The sequence below is a fragment of the Bombina bombina genome, chromosome 6, assembly GCF_027579735.1.
Source record: "Bombina bombina isolate aBomBom1 chromosome 6, aBomBom1.pri, whole genome shotgun sequence".
NCBI classification, from domain to species: Eukaryota; Metazoa; Chordata; class Amphibia; order Anura; family Bombinatoridae; genus Bombina; species Bombina bombina.
This window is the reverse complement of record NC_069504.1, coordinates 343,125,308-343,150,213: the sequence shown is the minus strand read 5'-3', so window position 1 is coordinate 343,150,213 and position 24,906 is coordinate 343,125,308. Positions and strand designations below refer to the sequence as shown.

Here is a 24,906-nt window from a genome sequence, read left to right as displayed (position 1 = left end):
TTCTATGGCTGCAGCAATAAAAAATGTCATATCTGCAGGAATATCAGGTACATTAGACTGAGAAGAAATAAGAGTAGATGTACAGGGAGTGCAGAATTATTAGGCAAATGAGTATTTTGACCACATCATCCTCTTTATGCATGTTGTCTTACTCCAAGCTGTATAGGCTCGAAAGCCTACTACCAATTAAGCATATTAGGTGATGTGCATCTCTGTAATGAGAAGGGGTGTGGTCTAATGACATCAACACCCTATATCAGGTGTGCATAATTATTAGGCAACTTCCTTTCCTTTGGCAAAATGGGTCAAAAGAAGGACTTGACAGGCTCAGAAAAGTAAAAAATAGTGAGATATCTTGCAGAGGGATGCAGCACTCTTAAAATTGCAAAGCTTCTGAAGCGTGATCATCGAACAATCAAGCGTTTCATTCAAAATAGTCAACAGGGTCGCAAGAAGCGTGTGGAAAAACCAAGGCGCAAAATAACTGCCCATGAACTGAGAAAAGTCAAGCGTGCAGCTGCCAAGATGCCACTTGCCACCAGTTTGGCCATATTTCAGAGCTGCAACATCACTGGAGTGCCCAAAAGCACAAGGTGTGCAATACTCAGAGACATGGCCAAGGTAAGAAAGGCTGAATGACGACCACCACTGAACAAGACACACAAGCTGAAACGTCAAGACTGGGCCAAGAAATATCTCAAGACTGATTTTTCTAAGGTTTTATGAACTGATGAAATGAGAGTGAGTCTTGATGGGCCAGATGGATGGGCCCGTGGCTGGATTGGTAAAGGGCAGAGAGCTCCAGTCCGACTCAGACGCCAGCAAGGTGGAGGTGGAGTACTGGTTTGGGCTGGTATCATCAAAGATGAGCTTGTGGGGCCTTTTCGGGTTGAGGATGGAGTCAAGCTCAACTCCCATTCCTACTGCCAGTTTCTGGAAGACACCTTCTTCAAGCAGTGGTACAGGAAGAAGTCTGCATCCTTCAAGAAAAACATGATTTTCATGCAGGACAATGCTCCATCACACGCGTCCAAGTACTCCACAGCGTGGCTGGCAAGAAAGGGTATAAAAGAAGAAAATCTAATGACATGGCCTCCTTGTTCACCTGATCTGAACCCCATTGAGAACCTGTGGTCCATCATCAAATGTGAGATTTACAAGGAGGGAAAACAGTACACCTCTCTGAACAGTGTCTGGGAGGCTGTGGTTGCTGCTGCACGCAATGTTGATGGTGAACAGATCAAAACACTGACAGAATCCATGGATGGCAGGCTTTTGAGTGTCCTTGCAAAGAAAGGTGGCTATATTGGTCACTGATTTGTTTTTGTTTTGTTTTTGAATGTCAGAAATGTATATTTGTGAAAGTTGAGATGTTATATTGGTTTCACTGGTAAAAATAAATAATTGAAATGGGTATATATTTGTTTTTTGTTAAGTTGCCTAATAATTATGCACAGTAATAGTCACCTGCACACACAGATATCCCCCTAAAATAGCTATAACTAAAAACAAACTAAAAACGACTTCCAAAACTATTCAGCTTTGATATTAATGAGTTTTTTGGGTTCATTGAGAACATGGTTGTTGTTCAATAATAAAATTAATCCTCAAAAATACAACTTGCCTAATAATTCTGCACTCCCTGTATTTGTACTCATAAAAACATTATCAGCATGTAATAATTTGTCAAATGCCACATAATTGAGCTGAAGAAATAATATCAGCTTGTTTACAACAAACACACTTAGCTTTGGCAGAATTGTGTTCAGGCAGCTTAGTTTCTACAGTAACATCAGAGGCAGGATCAGTTTGAGAAATCTTGCAAAATGTAAAAAAAAGAAAGAAAAAAAAAACAAACAACATTTAAACAAAATATCCAATTTTCTCAATATAGCAGTTTCAGGAATGGGAACAAATGCTTATGATAACATTTTTATACAAAAAGTAAAATCAAAAGCAAGCATCATCGCTCTAATAATATAATATGAGAGCAGTGAGCATCAGAGGGAGAGGCCAAAAATGATGCAATAAAATTATGTAATGTGCGTCTTCGCGAGCCTAATTTGCTCACGAAAATTTTAAAAACAGACTCCATGTTAACAGCTAACTGAAAGCTCAGGTAAGAAAAAAATACCTAAATTCTCCAATAAACATAATTTCCATTCTGAAACTGTGTGACTGCAAAAGGAAAATATTAACAGACCTGACTCATGGTTAATATATGCAATATACATTAAGAACTTTATAATATAAAGTGCCTTCCATAGCTGAGAGTGTCTTAAAAAGTATATATACTTACCGGAAGACACCCATCCACATATAGCAGACAGCCAAACCAATACTGAGACATATCAGCAGAAGTAATGGTAGAGGAGTATAATGTCGATCTGTAAAGGGAAGCAGCAGATGAATCCCCGCAACCGAATTTACAGAGAAGCCTAGAATAGATTTCCCACAGGCGAAAACATGGTATCAGGCAATACTCCCTTCAGATCCCTCAGACAAACACTGTAGAGAGGAACTGGGCTTCAATATACGTAGAAGCGCCTTTCACAGAAGAAATCAAGCACATCAAGCTTCACCACCTCCTAAGGAGGCAAAGTTTGTAAAACTGATGTATGAATGAGGTAGGAGGTGTATTTATAGGCATTTGAGGTTTTGGAAACTTTGCCCCCTCCTGGTAGGAATGTATATCCCATACATTACTAGCTCATGGACTCTTACCACCTATATGTAGGAAATAGGACTCTGTAGTTGTATATTTCTGGATGCATGAGCAGAACCTATACCCTCAGTCTAACTAATTTTAAATTAGTTTAAAAAGAGATTACATTTTTCTACAGCTGAAGGGTAAAGCTGGCTTTTTTGGATTCCATGTACATCTAAATAGTGCCAGACCTGTAAGGTATTCACCGATGATAAAAAAAACATAATTTATGCTTACCTGATAAATTCCTTTCTCCTGTAGTGTAGTCAGTCCACGGGTCATCATTACTTATGGGATATTAACTCCTCCCCAACAGGAAGTGCAAGAGGATCACCCAAGCAGAGCTGCTATATAGCTCCTCCCCTCTACGTCACACCCAGTCATTCGACCGAGAACCAAACGAGAAAGGAGAAACTATAGGGTGCAGTGGTGACTGGAGTATAATTAAAAAATTTAGACCTGCCTTAAAGAACAGGGCGGGCCGTGGACTGACTACACTACAGGAGAAAGGAATTTATCAGGTAAGCATAAATTATGTTTTCTCCTGTTAAGTGTAGTCAGTCCACGGGTCATCATTACTTATGGGATACCAATACCAAAGCTAAGTACACGGATGACGGGAGGGACAGGCAGGATCTCTATACGGAAGGAACCACTGCCTGAAGAACCTTTCTCCCAAAAACAGCCTCCGAAGAAGCAAAAGTGTCAAATTTGTAAAATTTTGAAAAGGTATGAAGAGAAGACCAAGTTGCAGCCTTGCAAATCTGTTCAACAGAGGCCTCGTTCTTAAAGGCCCAAGTGGAAGCCACAGCTCTAGTAGAATGAGCTGTAATCCTTTCAGGAGGTTGCTGTCCAGCAGTCTCATAGGCTAAGCGTATTATGCTACGAAGCCAAAAGGATAGAGAGGTAGCAGATGCTTTTTGACCTCTCCTCTGTCCAGAATAAACGACAAACAGGGAAGAAGTTTGTCGAAAATCTTTAGTTGCCTGTAAATAAAATTTCAGGGCACGGACTACATCTAGATTGTGCAGAAGTCGTTCCTTCTTTGAAGAAGGGTTAGGACACAATGATGGAACAACAATCTCTTGATTGATGTTCTTGTTAGTGACTACCTTAGGTAAGAACCCAGGTTTAGTACGCAGAACTACCTTATCAGAATGAAAAATCAGATACGGAGAATCACAATGTAAGGCTGATAATTCAGAGACTCTACGAGCCGAGGAAATAGCCATTAAAAACAGAACTTTCCAAGATAACAACTTGATATCAATGGAGTGAAGGGGTTCAAACGGAACACCCTGTAAAACGTTAAGAACTAAGTTTAAGCTCCACGGCGGAGCAACAGATTTAAACACAGGCTTAATCCTGGCCAAAGCCTGACAAAAAGCCTGAACGTCTGGAACTTCTGACAGACGCTTGTGTAAAAGGATGGACAGAGCTGAGATCTGTCCCTTTAATGAACTAGCAGATAAACCCTTTTCTAAACCTTCTTGTAGAAAAGACAATATCCTAGGAATCCTAACCTTACTCCATGAGTAACCCTTGGATTCGCATCAGTGTAAATATTTACGCCATATCTAATGGTAAATTTTCCTGGTAACAGGTTTCCTAGCCTGTATTAAGGTATCAATTACTGGCTCCGAAAATCCACGCCTTGATAAAATTAAGCGTTCAATTTCCATGCAGTCAGCTTCAGAGAAATTAGATTTTGATGTCTGAAAGGACCCTGAATTAGAAGGTCCTGTCTCAGAGGCAGAGACCAAGGTGGACAGGATGACATGTCCACTAGATCTGCATACCAGGTCCTGCGTGGCCACGCAGGCGCTATTAGAATCACTGATGCTTTCTCCTGTTTGATCAAACGAGGGAGCATCGGGAAGGGTGGAAACACATAAGCCATCCTGAAGGTCCAAGGTGCTGTCAAGGCATCTATCAGGACCGCTCCCGGGTCCCTGGACCTGGACCCGTAACAAGGAAGCTTGGCGTTCCGGCGAGACGCCATGAGATCCATATCTGGTTTGCCCCAACGTCGAAGTATTTGGGCAAAGACCTCCGGATGAAGTTCCCACTCCCCCGGATGAAAAGTCTGGCGACTTAGGAAATCCGCCTCCCAGTTCTCCACGCCTGGGATGTGGATCGCTGACAGGTGGCAAGAGTGAGACTCTGCCCAGCGAATTATCTTTGATACTTCCATCATCGCTAGGGAACTCCTTGTCCCTCCCTGATGGTTCATGTAAGCCACAGTCGTGATGTTGTCCGACTGAAACCTGATGAACCTCAGAGTTGCTAACTGAGGCCAAGCCAGAAGGGCATTGAGAACTGCTCTCAATTCCAGAATGTTTATTGGAAGGAGACTCTCCTCTCGAGTCCATGATCCCTGAGCCTTCAGGGAATTCCAGACAGCGCCCCAACCTAGAAGGCTGGCGTCTGTAGTTACAATTGTCCAGTCTGGCCTGCTGAAGGGCATCCCCCTGGACAGATGTGGCCGAGAAAGCCACCATAGAAGAGAATCTCTGGTCTCCTGATCCAGATTCAGCGTAGGGGACAAATCTGAGTAATCCCCATTCCACTGACTTAGCATGCACAATTGCAGCGGTCTGAGGTGCAGGCGTGCAAAAGGAACTATGTCCATTGCCGCTACCATTAAGCCGATTACCTCCATGCATTGAGCCACTGACGGGTGTTGAATGGAATGAAGGGCACGGCAAGCATTAAAAAGCTTTGTTAACCTGTCCTCTGTCAGGTAAATTTTCATTTCTACAGAATCTATAAGAGTCCCCAAGAAGGGAACTCTTGCGAGTGGTAAGAGAGAACTCTTCTCCTCGTTTACTTTCCACCCATGTGATCTTAGAAATGCCAGTACTAACTCTGTATGAGACTTGGCAGTTTGAAAGCTTGACGCTTGTATCAGAATGTCGTCTAGGTACGGGGCTACCGAAATTCCTCGCGGTCTTAGTACCGCCAGAAGAGAGCCCAGAACTTTTGTAAAGATTCTTGGAGCCGTAGCCAACCCGAAGGGAAGAGCTACAAACTGGTAATGCTTGTCTAGGAAGGCAAACCTTAGATAGCGGTAATGTTCTCTGTGAATCGGTATGTGAAGGTAAGCATCCTTTAAATCCACTGTGGTCATGTACTGACCTCTTTGGATCATGGGTAGGATTGTCCGAATAGTTTCCATCTTGAATGATGGAACTCTTAGGAATTTGTTTAGGATCTTTAAATCCAATATTGGTCTGAAGGTTCCCTCTTTTTTGGGAACCACAAACAGATTTGAGTAAAACCCTTGTCCGTGTTCCGACCGCGGAACTGGGTGGATCACTCCCATTAGTAAAAGGTCTTGTACACAGCGTAGAAACGCCTCTTTCTTTATCTGGTTTGTTGACAACCTTGAAAGGTGAAATCTCCCTTGTGGAGGAGAAGCTTTGAAGTCCAAAAGATATCCCTGAGATATGATCTCCAACGCCCAGGGATCCTGGACATCTCTTGCCCAAGCCTGGGCGAAGAGAGAGAGTCTGCCCCCCACTAGATCCGTTACCGGATCGGGGGCCCTCACTTCATGCTGCCTTAGGGGCAGCAGCAGGCTTTCTGGCCTGCTTGCCCTTGTTCCAGGCCTGGTTAGGTTTCCAGCCTTGTCTGTAGCGAGCAACAGCTCCTTCCTGTTTTGGAGCAGAGGAAGTTGAAGCTGCTCCTGCTTTGAAATTACGAAAGGCACGAAAATTAGACTGTCTAGCCCTGGGTTTGGCTCTGTCTTGAGGCAGGGCATGGCCTTTACCTCCCGTAATATCAGCGATAATTTCTTTCAAACCGGGCCCGAATAAAGTCTGCCCCTTGAAAGGTATATTAAGTAGTTTCGATTTAGAAGTTACATCCGCTGACCAGGATTTTAGCCACAGCGCTCTGCGTGCCTGAATGGCGAATCCGGAATTCTTAGCCGTAAGTTTAGTTAAATGTACTACGGCATCAGAAATAAATGAATTAGCTAGCTTAAGGGTTTTAAGCTTAAGTGAAATCTCATCTAATGTCGCTGAGTCAAGGGTCTCTTCCAGAGACTCAAACCAAAATGCTGCCGCAGCCGTGACAGGCGCAATGCATGCAAGGGGTTGCAATATAAAACCTTGTTGAACAAACATTTTCTTAAGGTAACCCTCTAACTTTTTATCCATTGGATCTGAAAAGGCACAGCTATCCTCCACCGGGATAGTGGTACGCTTAGCTAAAGTAGAAACTGCTCCCTCCACCTTAGGAACCGTTTGCCATAAGTCCCGTGTGGTGGCGTCTATTGGAAACATTTTTCTGAATATAGGAGGGGGTGAGAAAGGCACACCGGGTCTGTCCCACTCCTTAGTAATAATTTCAGTAAGTCTCTTAGGTATAGGAAAAACGTCAGTACTCGTCGGTACCGCAAAATATTTATCCAACCTACACATTTTCTCTGGGATTGCAACTGTGTTACAATCATTCAGAGCCGCTAACACCTCCCCTAGCAATACACAGAGGTTTTCCAGCTTAAACTTAAAATTTGAAATGTCTGAATCCAATTTAATTGGATCAGATCCGTCACCCGCAGAATGAAGCTCTCCGTCCTCATGCTCTGCATATTGTGACGCAGTATCAGACATGGCCCTAGCATTATCAGTATACTCTGTTCTCATCCCAGAGTGATCTCGTTTACCTCTAAGTTCTGGCAATTTAGACAAAACTTCAGTCATAACATTAGCCATGTCTTGTAAAGTGATTTGTAATGGCCGCCCTGATGTACTTGGCGTTACAATATCACGCACCTCCTGAGCGGGAGATGCAGGTACTGACACGTGAGGCAAGTTAGTCGGCATAACTTCCCCTTCGTTGTCTGGTGAATGTTGCTTAACATGTACAGATTGACTTTTATTTAAAGTAGCATCAATGCAATTAGTACATAAATTTCTATTGGGCTCCACCTTGGCTTTTGAACATATTGCACAAAGAGTTTCCTCTGTGTCAGACATGTTTAAACAAACTAGCAATTAGACTAGCAAGCTTGGAAATACTTTTCAACTAAATTTACAAGCAATATGTAAAAAACGTTACTGTGCCTTTAAGAAGCACACAAAAAAACTGACACAGTTGAATAAAAATGAACCGGATTAGTTATATAAACCAAATTTAGCAAAGGATTGCACACATTAGCAATGGATGATTAACCCTTAATATCAGAAAAAAACGTATAACAATTGACAATATAAGCGTTTTTATCACAGTCAAGCACAGTCTCACAGGTCTGCTGTGAGTGATTACCTCCCTCAAAACTAGTTTTGAAGACCCCTGAGCTCTGTGGAGACGTCCTGGATCATGCAGGGAGAAAAAGACAGACTGTGACTGAATTTCTGATGCGTAGTAAAAGCGCCAAAAAAGGCCCCTCCCACTCACACTACAACAGTGAGGGAAGCTCAGTAAACTGTTTTAATTTAAAACAACGACAGCCATGTGGAAAATAAAGCCCAAAACAATTTTCACCAAGTACCTCAGATAATTAAACGATTTAACATGCCAGCAAACGTTTAAAATCTAATATATGAAATATCATTAAAAAGCCTGCTGCTAGTCGCTCACACTGCAAGTTAGGCTAAAAGTTATATGCATACAGTATTTTCCCAGTGAAGTGCCATTCCCCAGAAATACTTAAGTGTAAACATATATACATGTCAGCCTGATACCAGTTGCTACTACTGCATTTAAGGCTGTACTTACATTATATCGGTATTAGCAGTATTTTCAAAGTCAATTCCATTCCTTAGAAAATAATATACTGCAACATACCTCTTTGCAGGTGAACCTGCCCGCTGTCCCCTGATCTGAAGTTACCTTACTCCTCAGAATGGCCGAGAACAGCAAACGGATCTTAGTTACGTCCGCTAAGATCATATACAAAAACTCAGGTAGATTCTTCTTCAAATTCTGCCTGAGAAGGAAACAACACACTCCGGTGTCGTTTAAAATAACAAACTTTTGATTGAAGATATAAAAAACTAAGTTTAATCACCACAGTCCTCTCACACATCCTATCTATTAGTTGGGTGCAAGAGAATGACTGGGTGTGACGTAGAGGGGAGGAGCTATATAGCAGCTCTGCTTGGGTGATCCTCTTGCACTTCCTGTTGGGGAGGAGTTAATATCCCATAAGTAATGATGACCCGTGGACTGACTACACTTAACAGGAGAAAAGATGATGCATTTACCCTTATTTGAAGAGAGATCTTAAGATCTACTGCAAATAGCAAGATGGAGGTTCCTCTGTTTCACTTTGAATGATTGCCAGAGGGCCGTCTCTTTAAATAGTGTGGGAGGTCCCACTTTTTATGTAATTATGTTTCTTTGTTTACAAAGTCATCTCCCTCCATATATATATATATATATATATATAAAAATTGTTAAAGGGACACTAAGCAATGCAAAAAATGTATCTTCAATCGCAAGATTCTTTGATTATAATTATATATGTAATGTGCTTTGCATTTCGAATTCTTACCATTATCGATAAGAGCTTCTATGTCAGACTTTGGCTGTAATGCACAATCTTTATGGCTCGTCAAAGAATACATCACTCTCCATCCATCCAGCAGATGCTCTGAATCCATTTTAGAAAGAAGATGACAATGCTGCATAAACCAGGTAAGAACTAAGTGCTGCACTGAAAGAATCTCCCTAACAATAACGTGCATTAAATCAATAATTATTGATATAAGTGTGCTATTAAAGGTAGAATCTATGCGTACGCGAGAGAAGGTATCGCAGTGTGCATGCGTCCGGTGATGAAATCAGCAAATAATTATATGCACGAAAACTCAATCGGATTGGCAATTTAGTTTGTTAGTGGACGGCCCATAATAGAGGGTTGGCTTCAGTGACGTCATATTTGAAATATAAATTATATGTTTATTACATTCTGAATGATCCTTTTGAAGTAAAATACATAGTAACATAATAACATAGTAACATAGTAGATGAGGTTGAAAAAAGACCGAAGTCCATCAAGTTCAACCTACACAAATCTAAAATATATACAAAAAGCTCCAGTTAAGTCTAAATAATCCCACTAAACGGTAACCCATTTAATACTAGCAATCATATCCATGAATTTTGTTTATAGACAGAAATGTATCCAAATAATTTTTAAATGTATCTAGGGTATTGGCATTCACTACCTCCTTTGGTAATGAGTTCCACAATTTTATTGCTCAATGATCCTTTTGAAGTAAAATAAGGTACGTTATGATCTATAACCGTTAGTGATTAGAATTAGATGATCGAATTATGCTTGAAAAAGTTTTGTAATCCTTTAAAGCCTCCTGTTGTCACAGAATATTTGAAAATCTTCTGTATAAAGTGTCATTGTTATGGTAAAATCTTGGCTGGCCATTTCATGGCAGAGAGCCCTTTCTTATAAATAAGGGGTGTATGTATTGTATACATGAGTCTCATTACTTACACTAACAGATATACATGAAAAAAGGGCAACAATCACTGTATACAAAATGTGTGTATGTGTATATGTATGTGTTTGTGTGTGATTTAAAAAAGGAACATACAAAATACATACTTTCAAAAGACTTTACTGAATCAGACCATTCACATACTTTTCTGTTGACAGCAGGATTGAGCAGTGAGTGATAAGGCACCATTACAGTTCTTTCTGTAAAATTCTAGACTTTTCTTTTTTTTAATAATGAACATCTATCTGATATAAATCATAAAGAATTTGAAAACTGTACATTAAAAAATTAAATGTAGAATATATTTACAAAATTGTAACTTCTAGCTATAGAAATTTGATATTAGCTATACACAGACACTTTTGTTTGGTTGGTAAATGTTCTGAAATTGTTTGTTAAACACTGGACCTTGGAATTCAGTTGTGGTGACGCTTTTCATTGCTATAAAAAAACTTTTCAGTCACTGAAAGAAGATTCACTGTCTGAGCTTTCTTCTGCTTCATGTTCTGCATCAGGTACTGGGGCATTAGGTGTCCTGTTTAATACATAGTAAAAAACAAAAACAAATTTATGCTTACCTGATAAATTATTTTCTTTCGGAATGATCAACAGTCCTCCATAACATATGGGATATATTTCCTGCCACTAGGAACCCATACAAGAGCTTTAAAACCCTTCCACCTCTTCCATCTCTCTCTCAGATTTATGTATAACCGAAGAGAGAATAGGAAGGAAACATAGGAAAGGCAAAGCAGGGTATATAGAGGTGATATTAGAATGGTTGTCAGGCCTGTAGACCATCATCATTCCGAAAGAAAATAATTTATCAGGAAAGCATAAATTTGGTTTTCTTTAGTAAAATGATGATGGTCCACAGTCCTCCATAATATATGGGATTAATACCCAAGCCAGTGGCCAATGTTACGGAAAGGGTGGGACAATTTCACTGGCAGTTCTTAATTAACCGACACTGCGGCCTGAAGAAAAAAAAAGTAGGCAAATAAGTTACAGCTTTGCAAATCTGCTCCAAATATGTAAAATCTTTTAAAACCCCACATTGTTGCAATTGCTCTTGAAGAAAGAGCTGTAATGCTCTTAGAAAGGTGATCTTCCAACCATTAAGAAAGTCTTGAATCCCCTCTTATGAGTTATGAGGCAAACAATACCTTAGTAGCTTTCTGCCCCTTACTAGATTTTGCAGTGAAAAAACAAACAGAAGTTTGTCTGAAAACTATAGTTGCTTGAAGATAGAACTTCAAAGCATTACCTATAATCACATTATGTAATAATCGCTACCTAGAGTTAGCAGGATCTGAACACAATGAAGGAACAACCATCTCTTGATTGGTATTTTCCTTTTTGAAGAAAATCGTATTTAGTACTGAGTATAGACTTCACCTTGTGATAGTGAGAAATGTAGAATCAGACAAGGTTAACGATTTAGAAACCTTTTATGCTAAAGAGATTTCTAAAATAAAGGAGTACTTTCCCACTTTATAAACAATAGCAATATAATGCAAAGGTTCAAGAGAAGAACCTTCTAATATATAGAAAAGTAAGTTCAGGTTCCAGGGTGGAGAAATAGGTTCCATCAGTGGCCTGAACACAAGTCTGAACCTCTGGAAGTTTAGCTAACTTCCAAAGAAAAAGAGATAAGGCAGAAAAAAAAAGTGGACAAACTCTTGACCAGGACATCCTTAAAACTGAAGGATTCTAGGAATTTTAAAAGGATAATAAGAAGACCTTCTGGAAGAAAACCATTTCCAATATTGTGTTAAATCTCTTGTTACAGGCTTTCTGGCCTGCATTAAAGATTCAATGACTAAATCAAATAAATGTATATGTTCCAAAACTAAGCGTTCAAACTCCACGCCATTAGAGATCTTGATAGAAATGAGAACCTTGAGACAACAGATTCTGTCTCAGAGGAAAAGACCTATGGAAAGCAAAAGGACATATGACTAGGTCCACATACCAAGTCCTGCGTGCAACGCTGGAGCAACTAAAATTAAGAATGTTGACTACTGATTGATCCAAGAAAGACTCTTGGAATAAAAAACAAAACAAACAAAGGAAAAAGGTATGCTAAAAGAAAGTCCTATGGACATAACAAGGTGACTAATATGTGAACCTAGGAGCTTGTGATATTGTAAAATAGCTTGGAAGAGTGAGAATTAATAGAGAGGCCATTAGAACTATGTCCTGTAAGCCGATTGGTTTAATAAGCAATCAAAAATGTTAAATGGAGAGAACATTCTCATGAATGAACCGATCGACTGCTGGAATGATCCCCTTCCCAGTTGTTCACAAATGGTAATGTGATTACCAATAGGGATCTATAACTCTTCTCTGCCCAGGACAAATTAATAGACACTTCCTGCATGGCCAGTGGACTGCAGTTAACCTCCGTGATAACTATGTAGGCCACCACCATGATGTTGTCTGACTGGAAACGGATAAACTTTTCTCCTTTAATAGAGGTCAGGACTGACTAGCCTGAAGATCGCTCAAAGTTCCGGAATGTTGATTGGTAAAGCTTGCCTCAAGGTGAAACCAAACTCCTTGCAATCTTTGAGAAACCAGACCGCCCTCAGCCTGAGAGACCTGAGTTTGTCGGTACAATAGATCAAGACTAATGAAGGAAATATGTCCCAAGGTACAAAGACAGACTTTGTGTCTTTAAGAAAAAGATTGACTGATCGAGAAATCCAAAGCAATCTGTGTGCCAAATGTAGATAATTCATTACCTACTAATGTAGCATAGCCATTAAAGTAGTCTCGAATGAAGAAGGGGCTAAAGAAACTGAGACTAAGCAGCAACAAAAAGACCCACCGCCTCCATGCACTGAGCTACCAATGGATAGAGCATATTGTAGTAAGAGACACAACCTCAGAATCTTAATAATGCAAAGTTCTGTCAGGAAAATAGATGCATAAGGATTGAGTATATTATGACTCCTGTAAATGCCACCCTCATAGCAGGATACAAGCAGCTTAAGGTACATTGCTACTCCAACTATTGTCTTGAAAGACAGAGGTTTGAGAGAAAGAGTAACAGCTGTTGACAGAAAATAAGCTTGCACTATCAACCAGATAGGAGCAACTGAAATGTCCTGATTCTTATTACCAGCAAGAGTGTATCCCACACAGAGTGGCAAACTATGAGAGTGTTGTTGATATACAAAACCTCAGGAACTGAAAATAATCCCTATCTATAGGGAAGTGCAGATAAGAATCCTAGAGGTCTATAGAAGTGATAAACCGACCCTTGATTAAGGGAAACACAATGTGAGGGATGTTTTTTTAATACTTTTTAAAAACTCCCAATTTAGCACTGTTGATGACCTGTTATACTGGAACATCTTGGGAAAATAAACATATATATGTATATAGAGGGATATCTATACCTGACTCCTCTTAAGGAAATTAAAAGTGGGGACAGAAATATTATGTTCTATGTTTGTACTTATATAAAACAGTATACAATGACACCTTATATAATAAACAGAAAAAAGAGAGCAGTCTACACTATAGTAATACTCACTCATACACTTATACAATCTGCCAATGTAATCAGCTTTATAGCCCTCAGAAATAAGAAAATGCCCTAACAACCCCCTGGCAGCTCATATATGGTTAATCATCCCTTTCCTGGGTGTAGCAGGCACTGAAAATCAGATTCAAATCTATTTAGGAATAGAACCAAACTGTTTGTAGTTAAAGGGAAACTCAAGCAAAAATGTAACTTTCATGATTTAGATAGAACAAGCTGTTTTAAACAACTTTCCAATTTACTTCCATTAACAAAATGTGCACAGTCTATTTATATATAAACGCTTTGAGTCACCAGCTCCTACTAAGCATGTTCAAGAATTCACAGAATATACGTATATACATTTGTGATTGGCTAATGGCTGTCACATGATACAGAAGGAGTGGAAATAACTTTAAATATCTACTACTCATTTAAAGTTCAGACTAAGTGCTATTGCAATTTCTTTTTATCATGCATTTGTTGATTATGCAAATCTACTATATTTAATGGTTCTTTAAAATCTAGTCAGAGGCTCTGGTCGAGAAAGTTCTTTAAACACTGAGGGCGGAGCTAAAGTCAGGAGTAAAGCTGTGTTTTTATAACGAAAAAAGAAAAAAAAATTGGGTTGTGTATAAAATATAGTGCACCAAGCATAATAATCCTATAAACCCTGTCAAAATGTGTTCCCCATCCTTCATGCACTAAGCTATTGCCGGCTCACTTAAAAGTGCCATATACATAAAAAAAAATTAAAGTACTCAAATAAAAAACCCTAAAGCTGCCAGAGGGTTAAAAAAAAAAGGGTCAGAGGTTTCCCTAATAATATTCCCAATGCTATTCGAACTGTTAGATATATGATATAGAGAACAAATTGTGTCATGTGGGGAGCAGGTGAAGTCCCGTGGCTATGCTATAGCTGTCAATAATTCACAGGGGAAGCCAGCACCACACTCACAGTCTTTGAGGCACAGGAATAGGGTTAGCCAAACCCCAATGTCACTTAGTCAAGAAGATTTCCAGCCTCCAAATAATAAAATTTAAAAAAACCTTTATTTACACAGGGTCCATAATACAACAAAGTTTCAAACCAGCAATTGGTTCTTAGTCATGTCAATGAGTAATTGCACAGGTGTGCCTTTTATACCTATCAAGCAGTCATCAGATTAAACTATACTGCCATCTTGTGGATCTTTTTCAGTATGCATGTAAACAAAATATAACATTAAGTTAACATATTTGTAAAGATTATTCACATGTATACTATTCCATAAGTTTATAATTAAAACCATATTAAAATCAAGCAAAACCCATACAAACAAGAAAATTCAGAATCATGCACCAATCTATTTTTAAGTATATTTAAAAGAACAAAGACCAATCAGAATCCTTATTAAGCCCTTTTGGTTGTAGGGAGTCCAATTTTCTAATCCAGAACATTTCTTCAATATCAATTCCCTGTCACCTCCCCTCCTTGGTTTGGCCACATGTTCTATAATTTGAAAACGTAATTGAATATATTGGCATATGGTTGGGCGACGTTGGTAGCCTATTGGAATTTGTTAATGATTTTAACTTAGCAGTATCTGGCCTTAAATTTACATTAACTATGAGAAAAATGGGGGTCCAATTTCTGGACACCTTTGTATATATTGATGGTTTCCCAAAAACTGATTTATTTACCAAATCGACAGATAAAAATAAGGTACTGGAGTACAACAGCTTTCACCCACCTAACACAATAGAGGCCATACCAAAGACAATTTATGCGGGTCAAAAGAATTGTAACAGATGAAGTCAGGTGTAATTTAAGGCTAAGGGAAATGGCTAACAAATTTAGAGCAAGAGGATAACCTGAGAGATTGATCAAGGACCAACTTGAGTCTATTAATAAAGTTGAAGATGAACAAACTAAAAAGATGGAAGGTAAAGAGAGAGAAAGAATGATATTTGTTACCCAATATAACCAATTAGGATAAAAAATTACACATATTCTGAATAAATATTGGTACATTTTAAAGGAGTGTAACCCCCAAATTAAGAGTTTTCAAGAGAGACCAATGACAGCATACAGGAGAAATAGGAGCCTGAAAGATCTTTTAGGTCATGCAGATATAGGCAGTAAAAAGTCTAATGTTCAAACTTATATAGGATCCAAAAGAACAGGGTGCTATCCCTGTTTACACTGTAGTCATTGAAGTTCAATTATAAAAAGGGGATAACTTATACCATCCTATCAATGGAACAAAATATAAAATAAAAGAGTTTCTAACATGTAGGAGTACATATGTAATATACATTATTAAGTGTCCATGTGCGAGAATTTACGTTGGTGAAACGTGTAGGGAGATTAGAGAGAGATTAACTGAACATAAATCCAATATTAGGACTAACAACATGGATGCCCCCCTTTCCTGTCACTTCCTCTCCATGGGCCACAACATTAGTCAATAACGTTTTCAAATTATAGAACATGTGGCCAAACCAAGGAGGGGTGGTGACAGGGAATTGATATTGAAGAAAAGGGAAATGTTCTGGATTAGAAAATTGGACTCCCTACAACCAAAAGGGCTTAATAAGGATTTGATTGGTCTTTGTTCTTTTAAATAAACTTAAAAATAGATTGGTGCAGGATTCTGAATTTTCTTGTTTGTATGGGTTTTGCTTGATTTTAATATGGTTTTAATTATAAACTTATGGAATAGTATACATGTGAATAATCTTTACAAATATATGTTAACTTACGGCTAGATTTAGAGTTTTGTGGCCAAAGGGGTGTGTTAGCTACGCGTGTTTTTTTCCCCCCCGCACCTTTTAAATAACGCTGGTATTTAGAGTTCTCTGAAGGGCTGCGTTAGGCTCCAAAAAGGGAGCGTACAGGCATATTTACCGCCACTTCAACTCTCAATACCAGCGTTGCTTACGGTAGCGGCTAGCTGGAAAAACTTGCTCGTGCACGATTCCCCCATAGGAAACAATGGGGCAGTTTGGGATGAAAAAAAACCTAACACCTGCAAAAAAGCAGCGTTAAGCTCCCAACGCAGCCCCATTGTTTCCTATGGGGAAACACTTTCTAAGTCTGCACCTAACACCCTAACATGTACCCCGAGTCTAAACACCCCTAATCTTACACTTATTAACCTCTAATCTGCCGCCCCCGCTATCGCTGACCCCTGCATTTTATTATTAACCCCTAATCTTCCGCTCCGGACACCGCCGCAACCTACATTATACCTATGTACCCCTAATCTGCTGCCCACAACACCGCCGACCCCTATATTATATTTATTAACCCCTAATCTGCCCCCCCAACGTCGCCGCTACCTTACATACACTTATTAACCCCTAATCTGCCGACCGGACCTCGCCGCCACTATAATAAATGTATTAACCCCTAAACCGCCGCACTTCTGCCTCAAAAACCCTATAATAAATAGTATTAACCCCTAATCTGCCCTCCCTAACATCACCGACACCTAACTTCAAGTATTAACCCCTAATCTGCCGACCGGACCTCGCCGCTACTCTAATAAATGTATTAACCCCTAAAGCTAAGTCTAACCCTAACACCCCCCTAAGTTAAATATAATTTTAATCTAACGAAATAAATTAAATATTATTAACTAAAGTCTTCCTAATTAAAGCTAAATACTTACCTGTAAAATAAACCCTAATATAGCTACAATATAACGAATAATTATATTGTAGCTATTTTAGGATTTATATTTATTTTACAGGCAACTTTGTATTTATTTTAACTAGGTACAATAGCTATTAAATAGTTATTAACTATTTAATAGCTACCTAGTTAAAATAATTACAAAATTACCTGTAAAATAAATCCTAAGCTAAGTTACAATTAAACCTAATACTACACTATCAATAAATAAATTAAATCAATTAACTACAAGTACCTACAATTAAATAAACTACAAAAAAAAAAACACTAAATTACAAAAAATAAAAAAAGATTACAAGAATTTTAAGCTAATTACACCTACTCTAAGCCCCCTAATAAAATAATAAAGCCCCCAAAATAAAAAAATTCCCTACCCTAATCTAAATTAAAATAGTTAACAGCTCTATTACCTTAACAGCCCTTAAAAGGGCTTTTTGCAGGGCATGCCCCAAAGAAATCAGCTCTTTTGCCTGTAAAAAACACACAATACCACCCCCAACATTACAACCCACCACCCACATACCCCTACTCTAACCCAAACCCCCCCTTAAATAAATCTAACACTACCCCCCTGAAGATCTCCCTACTTTGAGTCGTCTTCACTCAGCCGAGCAGCGATGGACCAAAAGAAGACATCCGGAAGCGGCGGATCGGAACAGCCAATAGAAGGCGAGCTCAATCTGATTGGCTGATTGGATCAGCCAATCCGATTGAACTTGAATCCGATTGGCTGATTCAATCGGATTGGCTGATCCAATCAGCCAATCAGATTGAGCTCGCATTCTATTGGCTGTTCCGATCCGCCGGAGGTCTTGAAGATGGAGCCGCTCCTCGTCGGATGGATGAAGATAGAAGATGCCGCTTGGATGAAGATGTTTGCCGGTCCGGATGTCCTCTTCTGCCCGGATAGGATGAAGACTTCTGCCGCTCCGGATGTCTTCTTTTGGTACATCGCTGCTCGGCTGAGTGAAGACGACTCAAGGTATGGAGATCTTCAGGGGGGTAGTGTTAGGTTTATTTAAGGGGGGTTTGGGTTAGAGTAGGGGTATGTGGGTGGTGGGTTGTAATGTTGGGGGTGGTATTGTGTTTTTTTTTACAGGCAAAAGAGCTGATTTCTTTGGGGCATGCCCCGCAAAAAGCCCTGTTAAGGGCTGGTAAGGTAATAGAGCTGTTAACTATTTTAATTTAGATTAGGGTAGGGAATTTTTTTATTTTGGGGGCTTTGTTATTTTATTAGGGGGCTTAGAGTAGGTGTAATTAGCTTAAAATTCTTGTAATCTTTTTTTATTTTTTGTAATTTAGTTTAGTTTATTTAATTGTAGGTACTTGTAGTTAATTGATTGAATTTATTTATTGATAGTGTAGTGTTAGGTTTAATTGTAACTTAGGTTAGGATTTATTCTACAGGTAATTTTGTAATTATTTTAACTAGGTAGCTATTAAATAGTTATTAACTATTTAATAGCTATTGTACCTAGTTAAAATAAATACAAAGTTGCCTGTAAAATAAATATAAATCCTAAAATAGCTACAATATAATTATTCATTATATTGTAGCTATATTAGGGTTTATTTTACAGGTAAGTATTTAGGTTTAAACAGGAAGACTTTAGTTAATAATATTTAATTTATTTCGTTAGATTAAAATTATATTTAATTTAGGGGGGTGTTAGGGTTAGACTTAGCTTTAGGGGTTAATACATTTATTAGAGTAGCGGCGAGGTCCGTTCGGCAGATTAGGGGTTAATAAGTGTAGTTAGGTAGCGGCGACGTTGGGGGGGCAGATTAGGGGTTAATACTATTTATTATAGGGTTTGCGAGGCGGGAGTGAGGCGGTTTAGGGGTTAATACATTTATTAGAGTAGCGGCGAGGTCCGGTCGGCAGATTAGGGGTTAATAATTGTAGTTAGGTAGCGGCGACGTGGGGGGGGCAGATTAGGGGTTAATAAATATTATGTAGGTGTCAGCGATGTTAGGGGCAGCAGATTAGGGGTACATAGGGATAATGTAGGTGGCGGCGGTGTGCGTTTGGCAGATTAGGGGTTAAAAAAATTTATTATAGTGGCGGCGATGTAGGGGGACCTCGGTTTAGGGGTACATAGGTAGTTTATGGGTGTTAGTGTACTTTAGAGCACAGTAGTTAAGAGCTTTATAAACCGGCGTTAGCCCAGAAAGCTCTTAACTACTGACTTTTGATCCAATTGAAAAAATAGGATACACAAATGGCGTAAGGGGATCTGCGGTATGGAAAAGTCTCGGCTTGGAAGTGAGCGTTAGACCCTTCCTGACTGACCCTAAATACCAGCGGGCGGTAAAAAGCAGCGTTAGGACCCCTTAACGCTGCTTTTGACGGCTAACGCAGAACTCTAAATCTAGGCGTTAATGTTATATTTGTTTACATGCATACTGAAAAAGATCCACAAGATGGCAGTATAGTTTAATCTGATGACTGCTTGATAGGTATAAAAGGCACACCTGTGCAATTACTCATTGACATGACTAAGAACCAATTGCTGGTTTGAAATGTTGTTGTATTATGGACCCTGTGTGAATAAAAGGTTTTTTAAATTTTATTATTTGGAGGCTGGAAATCTTCTTGACTATATGCTATACCTGTGTCAGAGTACCTACAAATAGCCTCTGGGCCGTGTATGTGCTCTGTACCTTATGCAGCACCCCTCCACTGGCTTACCAGGCATGTCAATGTTAATGCAGCTGCAGCAGTATCCAGCAGAAAGCCCATCCAGTGCAGGTATTGAGTACCGCAGAGGATTACAGTAGGAGTCCTTCAGGGGGAGGCTAAGGACAAGTCACAGCGACACCTAAGGGTTGTTATGGCTTACGTCCCATTAGGGAAATAATGTGCACATAACAGGGTATTATTGGGTCCCTGTATTATTCAGTTGCTGTGAAGAGTCTATTTTCTTTGTAAATGATACTCCCCAGGGACTCTGTGAGCTCCCAATTTGTAATCCATAAGCAAGTAGCTGGAACAACCTCTATTCTCAACCAACTCCTACAAGGCCAAGAACAAAACTAAAAGCAAAAAACATAATTTATGTAAGAACTTACCTGATAAATTCATTTCTTTCATATTAGCAAGAGTCCATGAGCTAGTGACGTATGGGATATACATTCCTACCAGGAGGGGCAAAGTTTCCCAAACCTCAAAATGCCTATAAATACACCCCTCACCACACCCACAATTCAGTTTAACGAATAGCCAAGAAGTGGGGTGATAAAAAAGTGCGAAAGCATATAAAATAAGGAATTGGAATAATTGTGCTTTATACAAAATCATAACCACCACAAAAAAAGGGCGGGCCTCATGGACTCTTGCTAATATGAAAGAAATGAATTTATCAGGTAAGTTCTTACATAAATTATGTTTTCTTTCATGTAATTAGCAAGAGTCCATGAGCTAGTGACGTATGGGATAACGATTACCCAAGATGTGGATCTTTCCACACAAGAGTCACTAGAGAGGGAGGGATAAAATAAAGACAGCCAATTCCTGCTGAAAATAATCCACACCCAAAATAAAGTTTAATGAAAAACATAAGCAGAAGATTCAAACTGAAACCGCTGCCTGAAGTACTTTTCTACCAAAAACTGCTTCAGAAGAAGAAAATACATCAAAATGGTAGAATTTAGTAAAAGTATGCAAAGAGGACCAAGTTGCTGCTTTGCAAATCTGATCAACCGAAGCTTCATTCCTAAACGCCCAGGAAGTAGAAACTGACCTAGTAGAATGAGCTGTAATCCTCTGAGGCGGAGTTTTACCCGACTCAACATAGGCAAGATGAATTAAAGATTTCAACCAAGATGCCAAAGAAATGGCAGAAGCTTTCTGGCCTTTTCTAGAACCGGAAAAGATAACAAATAAACTAGAAGTCTTACGGAAAGACTTAGTAGCTTCAACATAATATTTCAAAGCTCTAACAACATCCAAAGAATGCAACGATTTCTCCTTAGAATTCTTAGGATTAGGACATAATGAAGGAACCACAATTTCTCTACTAATGTTGTTGGAATTCACAACTTTAGGTAAAAATTCAAAAGAAGTTCGCAACACCGCCTTATCCTGATGAAAAATCAGAAAAGGAGACTCACAAGAAAGAGCAGAGAATTCAGAAACTCTTCTGGCGGAAGAGATGGCCAAAAGGAACAAAACTTTCCAAGAAAGTAATTTAATGTCCAATGAATGCATAGGTTCAAACGGAGGAGCTTGAAGAGCTCCCAGAACCAAATTCAAACTCCAAGGAGGAGAAATTGACTTAATAACAGGTTTTATACGAACCAAAGCTTGTACAAAACAATGAATATCAGGAAGAATAGCAATCTTTCTGTGAAAAAGAACAGAAAGAGCAGAGATTTGTCCTTTCAAGGAACTTGCGGACAAACCCTTATCTAAACCATCCTGAAGAAACTGTAAAATTCTCGGTATTCTAAAAGAATGCCAAGAAAAATGATGAGAAAGACACCAAGAAATATAAGTCTTCCAGACTCTATAATATATCTCTCTAGATACAGATTTACGAGCCTGTAACATAGTATTAATCACAGAGTCAGAGAAACCTCTTTGAACAAGAATCAAGCGTTCAATCTCCATACCTTTAAATTTAAGGATTTCAGATCCTGATGGAAAAAAGGACCTTGTGACAGAAGGTCTGGTCTTAACGGAAGAGTCCACGGTTGGCAAGAGGCCATCCGGACAAGATCCGCATACCAAAACCTGTGAGGCCATGCCGGAGCTACCAGCAGAACAAACGAGCATTCCTTCAGAATCTTGGAGATTACTCTTGGAAGAAGAACTAGAGGCGGAAAGATATAGGCAGGATGATACTTCCAAGGAAGTGATAAGGCATCCACTGCCTCTGCCTGAGGATCCCGGGATCTGGACAGATACCTGGGAAGTTTCTTGTTTAGATGAGACGCCATCAGATCTATTTCTGGAAGTTCCCACATTTGAACAATCTGGTGAAATACCTCTGGGTGAAGAGACCATTCGCCCGGATGCAACGTTTGGCGACTGAGATAATCCGCTTCCCAATTGTCTATACCTGGGATATGAACCGCAGAGATTAGACAGGAGCTGGATTCCGCCCAAACCAAAATTCGAGATACTTCTTTCATAGCCAGAGGACTGTGAGTCCCTCCTTGATGATTGATGTATGCCACAATTGTGACATTGTCTGTCTGAAAACAAATGAACGATTCTCTCTTCAGAAGAGGCCAAAACTGAAGAGCTCTGAAAATTGCACGGAGTTCCAAAATATTGATCGGTAATCTCACCTCCTGAGATTCCCAAACTCCTTGTGCCGTCAGAGATCCCCACACAGCTCCCCAACCTGTGAGACTTGCATCTGTTGAAATTACAGACCAGGTCGGAAGCACAAAAGAAGCCCCCTGAATTAAACGATGGTGATCTGTCCACCACGTTAGAGAGTGTCGAACAATCGGTTTTAAAGATATTAATTGAGATATCTTTGTGTAATCCTTGCACCATTGATTCAGCATACAGAGCTGAAGAGGTCGCATGTGAAAACGAGCAAAGGGGATCGCGTCCGATGCAGCAGTCATAAGACCTAGAATTTCCATGCATAAGGCTACCGAAGGGAATGATTGTGACTGAAGGTTTCGACAAGCTGAAATCAATTTTAGACGTCTCTTGTCTGTTAAAGACAAAGTCATGGACACTGAATCTATCTGGAAACCCAGAAAGGTTACCCTTGTCTGAGGAATCAATGAACTTTTTGGTAAATTGATCCTCCAACCATGATCTTGAAGAAACAACACAAGTCGATTCGTATGAGATTCTGCTAAATGTAAAGACTGAGCAAGTACCAAGATATCGTCCAAATAAGGAAATACCACAATACCCTGTTCTCTGATTACAGACAGAAGGGCACCGAGAACCTTTGTAAAAATTCTTGGAGCTGTAGCTAGGCCAAACGGCAGAGCCACAAACTGGTAATGCTTGTCCAGAAAAGAGAATCTCAGGAACTGATAATGATCTGGATGAATCGGAATATGCAGATATGCATCCTGTAAATCTATTGTGGACATATAATGCCCTTGCTGAACAAAAGGCAAGATAGTCCTTACAGTTACCATCTTGAACGTTGGTATCCTTACATAACGATTCAATATTTTTAGATCCAGAACTGGTCTAAAGGAATTCTCCTTCTTTGGTACAATGAAGAGATTTGAATAAAACCCCATCCCCTGTTCCGGAACTGGAACTGGCATAATTACTCCAGCCAACTCTAGATCTGAAACACAATTCAGAAATGCTTGAGCTTTCACTGGATTTACTGGGACACGGGAAAGAAAAAATCTCTTTGCAGGAGGTCTCATCTTGAAACCAATTCTGTACCCTTCTGAAACAATGTTCTGAATCCAAAGATTGTGAACAGAATTGATCCAAATTTCTTTGAAAAAACGTAACCTGCCCCCCACCAGCTGAGCTGGAATGAGGGCCGCACCTTCATGTGGACTTAGAAGCAGGCTTTGGCTTTCTAGCAGGCTTGGATTTATTCCAGACTGGAGATGGTTTCCAAACTGAAACTGCTCCTGAGGATGAAGGATTAGGCTTTTGTTCTTTGTTGAAACAAAAGGAACGAAAACGATTATAAGCCCTGTTTTTACCTTTAGATTTTTTATCCTGTGGTAAAAAAGTTCCTTTCCCACCAGTAACAGTTGAGATAATAGAATCCAACTGAGAACCAAATCATTTGTTACCCTGGAAGGAAATGGAAAGTAGAGTCGATTTAGAAGCCATATCAGCATTCCAAGTCTTAAGCCATAAAGCTCTTCTAGCTAAAATAGCTAGAGACATAAACCTGACATCAACTCTGATAATATCAAAAATGGCATCACAGATAAAATTATTAGCATGCTGAAGAAGAATAATAATATCATGAGAATCATGATCTGTTACTTGTTGTGCTAAAGTTTCCAACCAAAAAGTTGAAGCTGCAGCAACATCAGCCAATGATATAGCAGGTCTAAGAAGATTACCTGAACACAGATAAGCTTTTCTTAGAAAGGATTCAATTTTCCTATCTAAAGGATCCTTAAACGAAGTACCATCTGACGTAGGAATAGTAGTACGTTTAGCAAGGGTAGAAATAGCCCCATCAACTTTAGGGATTTTGTCCCAAAATTCTAATCTGTCAGACGGCACAGGATATAATTGCTTAAAACGTTTAGAAGGAGTAAATGAATTACCCAATTTATCCCATTCTTTGGAAATTACTGCAGAAATAGCATTAGGAACAGGAAAAACTTCTGGAATAACCACAGGAGATTTAAATACCTTATCTAAACGTTTAGAATTAGTATCAAGTGGACCAGAATCCTCTATTTCTAAAGCAATTAGTACTTCTTTAAGTAAAGAACGAATAAATTCCATTTTAAATAAATATGAAGATTTATCAGCATCAATCTCTGAGACAGAATCCTCTGAACCAGAAGAGTCATCAGAATCAGAATGATGATGTTCATTTAAAAATTC

General features: G+C 39.3%; 1 protein-coding gene across 1 annotated transcript in view; it reads right to left on the bottom strand.

The window, feature by feature from the left end:
* Window positions 1-10,280: 10,280 nt before the first annotated feature.
* Window positions 10,281-24,906, bottom strand: part of WASHC3 (WASH complex subunit 3) — a 43,242-nt gene continuing 28,616 nt past the window's right edge. The window contains exon 7 of the mRNA XM_053719814.1: window positions 10,281-10,711. Coding sequence (XP_053575789.1) covers window positions 10,633-10,711 — 79 coding nt within the window. The 3' untranslated portion in view covers window positions 10,281-10,632. The remainder of the gene's footprint in view (window positions 10,712-24,906) is intronic.